Source organism: Diceros bicornis, chromosome 22 (genome assembly GCF_020826845.1).
Source record: "Diceros bicornis minor isolate mBicDic1 chromosome 22, mDicBic1.mat.cur, whole genome shotgun sequence".
In the NCBI taxonomy this organism is placed as follows: Eukaryota; Metazoa; Chordata; class Mammalia; order Perissodactyla; family Rhinocerotidae; genus Diceros; species Diceros bicornis.
Window position 1 is genome coordinate 25569699 of NC_080761.1, and position 9635 is coordinate 25579333.

Consider the following 9635-nt stretch of genomic DNA (forward strand, 5'->3'; position numbering starts at 1 on the left):
TAGCAGTGGGGGGAGAATGCCGGGGAGGGAACGGTTCCCAGCCCACCCACCCGGAACCGAGGGCCCAGTCCCTCCAGGCAGCACTCCGACGCTGCTTTCTCCACATTGTGCCAAATGCTGCATCGGAGAAGGCCCACCGGGCTCTGACCCACGTTCTGAGGGCCCTGCTGCCGGGAGCCGGCCCCACCGTCCTCGTGTGCTCCCTCCCACCCCACCCCTCTCTTCCGACCTGGCTCCAGCCTGCAGGGTTTACTGTACACAAATCTCACTTGTTTCCTCTTTATACAGCAGCTTTTACAACTCGAACTAGTTCCAGGGCTGCCCATCTGGATTATTTTCTGTTTAGGAAACAGCTGCTCACTTCTCTTTTCCCTCCTGTTCCCTTCCGGTCTCCCTTCCTCCCAATCTGGCTACCCCAAATTAGCAAACCTACTTTCTTGATTTTGTTTCTTAATATTCAAAATAACTGGTGAAGGACTACTGATTTCATGTCCTCCCTCACCCCCCAACCCCCTCCAAAAGCAATAAATAAAATAAAATAGCCCAGCCTGCCAACCGCGTGCACACAGGTTACGGTGGTGAGGGTTTGTAGATTGCTTGCACGTCGCGGAGACTGTTTGCAAAGGCAGAAAGGTAGCTAGCAGGGGGAGATGAAGAAAAACCCAGAATGAGTTGATAAAAACCTGCCCTGTCCTGTTACAGGAGGGCTGCTTGGTAACGCCAGGTACTAAAATTAGAAGGGGTGAGGGGGAATAAAATAAAAAACGCGAACCCAGTATGAGTCTTTCTGGCTGGGAGGGAAGGGCTCAGCTGTTTCTGAGACTTCAGAGCAGAGACCGACCTAGGACCAAGGTGCTCACCAGTCCATTGCCCTCCCCTCAGTTTCGTCATTGGAAAAATGAGGGAAAAGAACGCATTTCTGCTGCGGTCGAGAAGCCAAACGCTCTAACGTAGGCGAAAAAATGCGCTTTGATGAGTATAAGAAAGTATGCAAAAGGTAAAACTCACTGGTGTTATTAGGTGGTGCTAAGCGAGAGGCACAAACGTTCTGCGTTTGTGCAGCACTCTTTGTCCCATGTCTGAGCGCACACAGATCCCCTGTCACCCTCCGAGATCCAGAGCGACTGAGCAGCCTGCAGGAATAAGGATTTTTCTCTACTTCCTTCACTGGGCATCGCCAGAGGCTCTGGGGAGAAGCACCCGCCCAAAGGAGAAATCTCAGTGCCTGGTCAGCAGAGAAGAACTTCAAACATCGCCAAAAGTTCGAGAATATCTGCGCATCCAGCCGATCGCGTTAGTCACACAGTAATTCCTAAGCTGCCTTTTCCCACCTCTGAGCTTGGTTAACTTCTTTCTGACGGGCTCCGAGAAAAGCAACGTTAGAATTTACTTCCTTTAACAAATATTTACTGCGGACCTACTATGTGTTCAGTGCAGCGGCACTCAGTTTCCTAACGTCTCCTAAACCGATCCTGAGAGGCATTGATTATTTAAAGGTGTAATTAGAAAAGCATCTAAGTGATTTTAAATTTAGTTCAAGAAATAGAATGCAGCATTGAATTAGGGGACTAATTCCTTCTGTCAATATGTTGGAAATTTAACTCTTTATAAACATTTATGTAAGGATTTTTGAGGGAGACAGTAGAAAGTCTTTTTTTCTTTATACTTTATGCACAGTAAAAAAAGTCATCTTTTTTAAAAAAGAGCTTCGTTTAAAAACATGCTTAGAGTGAATATATGGTACCTAAATCTCTTAATGGTATGTATTTCCGTTCTCCCTCAAATCAATTGTAATAGTAATTGACATAGCAGAAAAATGTAAGGACATAGGTGATTTGGCGGCCTGCCAGCCTCACGGGGCATGGTGAAGGTTAACGAAGAACTACTCTGCACTTCGAGGATGAGCGGCGCTAGCCACAAATTTATCTACAGGTCATTTGTCCGCTGGGTGCATGGTAACTATTTATTTAGTCTTGCAGGAGAAAGTAGGACGCTGCCGCGCATCGGATTAGAGAGGCCTCATTCCGCGCCCACGTCTGGGTTAATGATTGAGTCGCAGAAATACTGGCGATGCTGATAACATAGAGACCAATACTAGCCTTTCTGATCTCTGCCTTGTCGTGCATTACCTTCTCTTGTGGACAACGCGATTCGTAAGAGTGTCTCTGCTTGTTTCCTAGTCCACGAGATAAATGGCGACTTCACCTCCGCAGGCCCCGTTACACCTCGGTTTTAGCGTCGGGACAGGGGACCCGGCTGCACCGAAGGCCGCGCGGGAGGGTTCTGGCGGAGCGCGGTGGGGAGGTGCCCCGCGGACCGGAGGAGGCGGAGAGCGCCGGGCCGGCGCGCCTCGGCCAATCAGCGTGCACACCGCCTGACAACTGGCCAATCAGCGGGCGCGGAGCTCGGGAGCCCGAGCGGATAATACTAGGAAAGGGAGCCGAGGCTGGCGACTGCGGAGAGGGGCGCTGCGCCACACGCAGCTGCGTGCGCCCGCCGGCCCCGGGAGGCTGAGATCTGAGTCAGGCCGCGGCGATCTTTCCCGCCCAGCTTGGGTCAGACGAAGCCGAAAGCAGCCTCAGCTAGGTGAAGCGCCCGGGACCGCCGAGGACCGATCAGAACTTTGCAGAGTCCGGGATGTGCAGGGCGAGGCCGCTGAGGACTTGACTCCACTTCTCCATCCCCCTTCTGTGCACTCCCCATCCAGTGGGCTCCGGGCCTCCAGCTGTCAGCCCCAATTTCGTGGCAGGGGGCGGCGACGCCGATTTCTGTTTGCCAGCACAGCCAGCAGCCCGAGAGCCGGGTCCCAAGGCTGGATCTTTTGCCTCGGCTGCTAGCGCGGGCCTGAGTCTTGGTAAGGGCTGCGATATTGCTCGGGATGTCAGGGAGGGCAAAGGGCGTGAATCACTTTTCCTTATCTTTTTATTTTACTTAGATGTCTTGCCTTAAAGTGCAAACCGTGCCGGCTGCACACAGAGCCCGCTCGGCTGAGCCCTGCGGGGCCCGAGCACGGTTGATGCTGGAAGGGCATCTGCAGCTCTGTGCCCAGTGTCTCTGTGGGGCTCTAATGACAGCAGAACAACTTTTGTTTTTAGCTGATGATTTGCCGGGGTGGTGGTGGTGGGGATGAGAGGACCTCTCCAAGCCGAGGGAGGGGTCCTTGTGCTGGGGTAGGCGGATGAGAGACGTTTGGGTGGCGTACGGTGGTACCTCTCTGGATTCAAAGGGCCCCTTGTGATCAAAAGGAAACTAATTCTTCCATCGACATTTTTATATTCCTCATGGCCGTACCAGTTGGGTATGGGGAAGCCTGACAAGTGGCCTAGGTCGGCCTAGTTGGACACAATACTTTCGTGTGTGTGATCAGCACATTACCCAGGGACTTGTCCCAAAAGCGTGTGTATAGACAGACAGGGCTGCGGTTAAAGGTCAGGTGCTCATAGCGCCACTTAGAATTAATAGATAAAAACCTTGTTGGGTTGGGAATACCTGGGGGCCCTAAAGATACAAGAAAGGCACGTGTGGCCTGGATGTGAGGGACATTTAGAGAACAGGGCTCCTCAAGGGGCCAGGCAGACCAGGAGCTCGGCCCAAGACCTGGGGACCGTGCCTGACGGTCCGGTGGCTCTTTGGGTCTTTTCGTGTCTCCCCCGAGTGCAGGCGACTGAGCTAGGGCCCGAGCGAGGCGCCGCGCGCCATGGCTGACCGTCAGGCGGGCCCGGCGGTCGGGGACTGGGAGATCGACGTGGAGAGCCTGGAGCTGGAGGAGGACGGCCGCGGGGCGCCGCCGCCGACGCCGCCCGAGCCCAGCCCGCCGCCGGCCGACGGGGACGGCGAGGACGACGAGGACGAGGACGATGACGACGACGACGCGGAGGACGACGGCGACGGCGAGGAGGCGGGCGCGTCCCCAGGGATGCCGGGCCGGCCGGAGCAGCAAGGGGCACTGCGGCCGAGGCCGCCCCCGGCGCCGCAGGCCGCGCCAACCCCGGCCGGGCCCCCGGAGCGCTGCGCGCTGGCGGGCGGCGGCGCGGAGCCGCGCAAGCTGAGCCGCACGCCCAAATGCGCGCGCTGCCGCAACCACGGCGTGGTGTCCTGCCTCAAGGGCCACAAGCGCTTCTGCCGCTGGCGCGACTGCCAGTGCGCCAACTGCCTGCTGGTGGTGGAGCGGCAGCGCGTCATGGCCGCCCAGGTGGCGCTCCGGAGGCAGCAGGCCACCGAGGTGCGTACCCGCCGGGCCCGGGGCGCGCTCGCCAGGGCGTCGGGGGTCATTCTGGGCGTCGGGGAGCCGGAGGGGACGTGGCTGCTCCCCACACACCCGGGCCCAGGGCCTCTTGGCGCCTGGCACGTCCTCGCAAGGGTGATGGGGACACTTCCTTCCCCACGCTGGCCTGCAGGGTCGGGAGGGAGGCAGCCGTGCGTGGGCCTCGCTGGGGAACTTGGCAGAAAAGATTTTGTATTAAAAAGCAGAGAGGCCTTGAAACTGGTTAGACCCTTGGGGACATTATGGGAAAGGCATTTTATTTTTTCTTTTACATTTTAAAGTTTATTTTGGTGGCGTTGGGGTGGAGGACGGTGGTTGCGAATGCTCAGCGCTGTACTGTTGTGCTGATCGCGCAAAAGAACCACGCAGCACGCGGTGCACACAGTGCTCCCGCTGTCACGGGCCGTATAAGATAGGCAGAACGCGTTGCCCATTTTACAGATGAGACCAAAAGTGGCAGGGAGGTTAGTCGCCAAGGTCAGGCAGCCACAAGCTTCTGGCCCTGAGAATTGCCTAAGAGCCGGCGGAGGGATCTCTGCCGCCTCCCACCGTGGGACTCCAGCTGTGAGGAGAGCCAGGGTTTTCTTGATGGGAGAGGCTCTTGAACCTCGGCCTGTTTCCGTATGTTCCTACACAGGAGAGCTCAGAGAAAGGGAGGCTTCGCGGGGCAGCCTCCCAGACTCAGGGCGTGGGAGGATTTTTGATTTTACTTTTTGGCGAGAAGGGGCTGGGAAGTGGATATCGCCATACACACCGAAGGCACTGACCCTAATGGAAAGCCTTCCAAGGGCCCGGGAGAGCGCGCTGGATGCGCGAGGTGGCCCTGGCCCTGGGCTCGGCCTCCTTCCGCAGCCGGCGTGTTTCACCGCGGGCCCTGCGTTCCCTTGCGCTCCCTGCGGCCTGCTGGGCTGGACGCGGGCGTAGAAAGGCCCAGATTCCTACCAACCAGGCGGCGGCGGCGGGAGTGAGGGCAGGGTTCCCCTTGTCCTGAGTCCCCGGCGGCCTCCAAGAGTTTTGTTCACCTTCATGCGCCCCAGTCGCTCAGTAAACAATCCGGAGGTTTTGGCCAGACCCAGGAGAGTGCTGAGAACTCCTTTCTCTCCCTCAACGCCTGGCACCCCGTCCCATCCCCCTCCTTTGGGGAGAAACCAGCTCCACATCACTGCCCTATGGCAGGCCGTGGGCACCTCTGGCCCTACCCGTGGCGGCCTAGAAGGCAGCGGTAGGCGCAGCTGCCTTTTAGGGCTGCGCTCCTACCGTCTCCTGGATTGTGGATTTCACCTTCGTCCGGCATGTTCCCCCCACTGCTGGCTGCGGGGCGAGTCTGGGGTGACAAAGCGGCCCCTGCGAGAGCCGGCGGCCCTGCTCACCAGGTGGCGGCTTCTGACAGAGCTTCTAGCTCGTTGCCCTGGAATTAAGGGTGCTGATATTAATTCGTTTGCAATCATTTTCACAGGGTCTGGGGAAAGAAATACATTTAGACCAGGGAGAGTTGCTGCCGTCCTTTCTTTCTCGCTTCTTTCCCACGTTTTCTTTCAGGGCATTATTGATTCTGTTTCGTGTGTTTACAGGACAAGAAGGGGCTTTCCGGGAAACAGAATAATTTTGAGCGCAAAGCCGTGTATCAGAGGCAAGTCAGGGCACCCAGTTTGCTGGCCAAAAGCATTTTAGAAGGTAAAACTACGCAAAATTATCCTTTACCCTTTTAAACCGAGTGCTGAGTGATTCTCATCCTTCAGGCACATGGTCTTGGATTAACCTGTGAAGGGGCAATCTGAGGGGAAGGTACGTGTTATTAGAAAGTTTTCCTCTAGGAAGGAGATCAGGACGTGGGAAAATGAATCTCACACGCCTCCTGAGGTTTTGTCATTGATAATTTTGTTGTCTGCTTAATAGTTAATGGGGTAGCATGGAATGCATATGAAATTTGCCCTAGTGTGAGGGATGTACAAGGTACACTGCCAAGTGATTCCGGAGCAGATGTCTTGGAAGGAAAGAAATTAAAAAAAAATTTTCTTTAGTCTTAGTTGGAGCTAAATAGAGTAAGTCAAGTGAGGAATTAAACAAGACCCATACCAATAAGACCTCTAGTCAGGGCCATCCAACCTCTAATCCCATTCTTTTTCTTTGTACAATTTTCCTCGCTGGATTATCTACATAATTGTGGTTATTCCACACTTCATTTTACTATTTTTGACAGTTGAGATGGTAGAATCTGGGAAAGGCTTTGAATCAAACGAGAAGTGGAGGTTAAATTTGAACAGTGTGAAGTCTCTAAGTCTCCATGTTTTCGCTTTTTCTAAAGCCTGGGAATACATTAATTTTCTTAAAATATTACTGATTTTTAAAAGCATCTCTGTTTAGGTATGGAATTTATTTATTGACCTGGCAAATAATATGTTGACTACATTTCACTGTTTAAAGAAAAGGAAAGTTTACATTTGTTTTAATCACTACCATTTCATAAAATTCGGGTTGAAATGCAGATTTTTAAAAAAAGTAGACACGAGTTCTGTTTTTTCTTGTGTGGCTACTGAATTGAGTTGGTTCTGGACAGATTTTAAAGTTTGTTCATGTCTTACCCTGTGCTGTGTACTTCTGACCTTAGAATGGTTTCTCATGCATTAAAAATGAATTTGGTTACAAACTGGGTAAACAGATTTATAACCATAGGGACCAGACCGATAAACTGAAATGGTGCCAAAGCAACTTGAGGAGTGGGAAGGCTAAATGGAATAGTAAATTCAAGTAAATAACTTCCTGGCAAAAACTTACCATAGAAATGGAAACATTAATTTTCAAATTTTATTTTATTTGCAAATGAGGAGGGGTTTGTCACTATGTAAACACAACCATTACAATGGATCTTTTAAACAAATTTGATAGTGGTGAGTGCTCCCGGATGATGAAATACTCAAAGTATTTTATGCCGCCAGGAATTCTATTTATGTGACACTGATCTTTGTTTTTGACTTTGTCCCTGTTCATAAAATATGTAATGACTTAACCGATGTTCTAATGAGTGCTTGTTCAACCCTTTTGGTTTCTGGCCAACATGATTAGAACTTGGAAAATTGTTTGAGACCAGTTATTTTCAGTATAGCAGGGGATCCCCCATCCACTTTTGTTTGTACTAGTTGTCAGGGGTAGGGGACTGGTTAAATTGTTCACTGCAAAGTCTGTTTGACTAGTTAACAGCTCTTTTAAATTTTCTATGCTTCTCTGTTTCCTTAAGTCTTTTCTCTTTTTCTCCTCACTAATCTGCTTTAACTTTCTCTTTTTTCCTAGTTCTCCTTGGATTATTCTACAACTGTAACAATGTGTACATAATGAGCCATCTTTAGAAAATAAAAGTGACATCAGCTCTAGGTATAGATATCTTTTTTAATAATGGAAAAGATGACATGGATAGTAATAAAGCATTGACAGAAGCAAGATGAACAGCCTTGTCTCTTAATATATAGGAGTCTGGGAAGAATATTAAAATTTCAGCCAGTAAAGTATGGCTGTTAAAGTAAACAAACAAACCCAAAACACAAAAACAACAATAACAAAAAGTTACACTATGGATATCCTTCCCCGCAAAAGGAACTATTTTAAATTGAAACCTATACTTTTGCTTTCTGTGTGAGAATATTAGTGATATAGAACTGTAAATAATTGTTCTGCTGATTTGCAGTGTTTCTGTAGCCTTCTGGGCTTCCAGATTTTTCCTCCCTGGATGTTAATCTCTTTCCTATGCAATACTTGCTTATTTTAGGCTACCGCCCCATTCCTGCAGAGACTTATGTGGGAGGGAGCTTACCTCTACCGCCCCCAGTAAGTGACCGGATGAGAAAACGGCGGGCCTTTGCTGATAAAGAGTTGGAGAACATTATGCTGGAGAGAGAATATAAAGAGAGGGAGATGTTGGAAGCTTCCCAAGCTGCTGCCTTGTTCCTGCCCAGCCGCATGGTGCATGGACCTGAATACACCTCCTACAAAAGTGCCTACAGCCCCACACCGGTGGAACCGCCCAGCAAAGACTTCTGCAATTTTTTGCCCACCTGCCTTGACCTAACCATGCAGTATTCAGGGTCTGGGAATATGGAACTGATTTCTTCCAATGTCAGTGTGGCCACGACTTACAGACAGTATCCTTTGTCCTCGAGATTTTTAGTTTGGCCCAAGTGCGGCCCCATGAGTGACACCCTCCTCTACCAGCAGTGCCTGCTAAATGCCACCACCTCAGTTCAAACCCTGAAGCCCGGAGCCAGCTGGGACTTGAAGGGGGTACGCATCCAGGATGGACTGGGTGCAGAACACGACATGATGCCACCAAAATTAGAAGGCTCTCTTGTGCTGCCTCACACTCCTGAGGCCCAGACCTCCAGAAATGAGCTTCAAGGTCACCAGGCCGTCCCTGAGAGGTCTGCATTCTCCCCGCCCCGACGGAATTTCTCTCCCATTGTTGACACGGACTCCCTGGCAGCTCAAGGGCACGTCTTAACCAAGATCAGCAAAGAAAGCACCAGGCACCCTCTGCCACTTAAACATAATCCATTCCACTCATTATTCCAGCAGACTCTTAATGACAAATCAGGTCCCGAGTTGAAAACGCCATTTGTCAAAGAGGCCTTTGAAGAGGCTCCTAAGAAACACAGAGAGTGTTTAGTCAAGGAGAACCAGAAGTACACATTTACAATAGATAGATACGCAAAAGACCTTTTCGTAGCCAAACAAGTTGGAACAAAACTCTCAGTGAATGAACCACTGTCATTTTCTGTTGAGTCTATTCTTAAGAGGCCTTCGTCTGCCATCACTCATGTCTCTCAGTGAAAGTCTGCTTAAACAGAAAGCTGGATTTTCTGCAGTCTCAGAGGGTTCTTACCAGTCACTAATTTTTTAAAGAAAAAAGATGTTTGTATAAAGAAATTTCTAATGTAAATCACGATGATTTAAGAAATTCTATATATTCATATGCATGTACTTTTTCTCGCCACATAAATATATTTAAACTTAAATATGGAAATTACTTATGTGCAAATTGTAAAGTTCCACACTTTACATAGCATTTCAAAAAGCAATAAAATTGACAGTGTCTTCTAAAAGACCCAGTATTTGCTGAAGTAAATAGTTGTCTCTGTCTAGATGACAAAACTAGTGTCCATGAAATGTGTTCTTTATTTTTCTATGATTCTGTGTATTTTCAAGTGCTCTTAATGGTCCCTGGGGGCTACAGGAGAATCCTTATAATGCCTTACTTTTGCATTTTGGAAGGCATGTAAATTTAGCTATTTAAGACTGGGGCAAAAATAGCTTTAAGGAGAATATAGGGCAGAATTGTATGTTTATAGAATCTTAATTTCATGAGATTGGACAAAGTTGAATT

At 50.1% G+C, this 9635-nt stretch overlaps 1 protein-coding gene across 2 annotated transcripts; it reads left to right on the plus strand.

Moving 5' to 3' along the window:
* Window positions 1-3697: 3697 nt before the first annotated feature.
* On the plus strand, window positions 3698-9236 carry DMRT2 (doublesex and mab-3 related transcription factor 2). Of its 2 annotated transcripts, none has more exons than XM_058565308.1 (3): window positions 3698-4222; window positions 5836-5938; window positions 8025-9236. In XM_058565308.1, exons 1-3 carry the CDS (start codon window positions 3698-3700, stop codon window positions 9080-9082), a joined length of 1686 nt encoding a protein of 561 aa, XP_058421291.1. In that variant the 3' UTR covers window positions 9083-9236. The 2 variants fall into 2 exon arrangements, with proteins under 2 accessions (XP_058421291.1, XP_058421292.1); XM_058565309.1 differs by lacking the exon at window positions 8025-9236 and adding an exon at window positions 7553-7608.
* Window positions 9237-9635: the final 399 nt, after the last annotated feature.

Bases quoted from the DNA above. Each gene is read 5' to 3' on its own strand.
- DMRT2 (XM_058565308.1), top strand. From the start codon at position 3,698: ATGGCTGACCGTCAGGCGGGCCCGGCGGTCGGGGACTGGGAGATCGAC. The intron at 4,223-5,835 runs GTGCGTACCCGC...GTGTGTTTACAG, and splicing joins GGAGGCAGCAGGCCACCGAG to GACAAGAAGGGGCTTTCCGG. The intron at 5,939-8,024 runs GTAAAACTACGC...TGCTTATTTTAG, and splicing joins GGCCAAAAGCATTTTAGAAG to GCTACCGCCCCATTCCTGCA.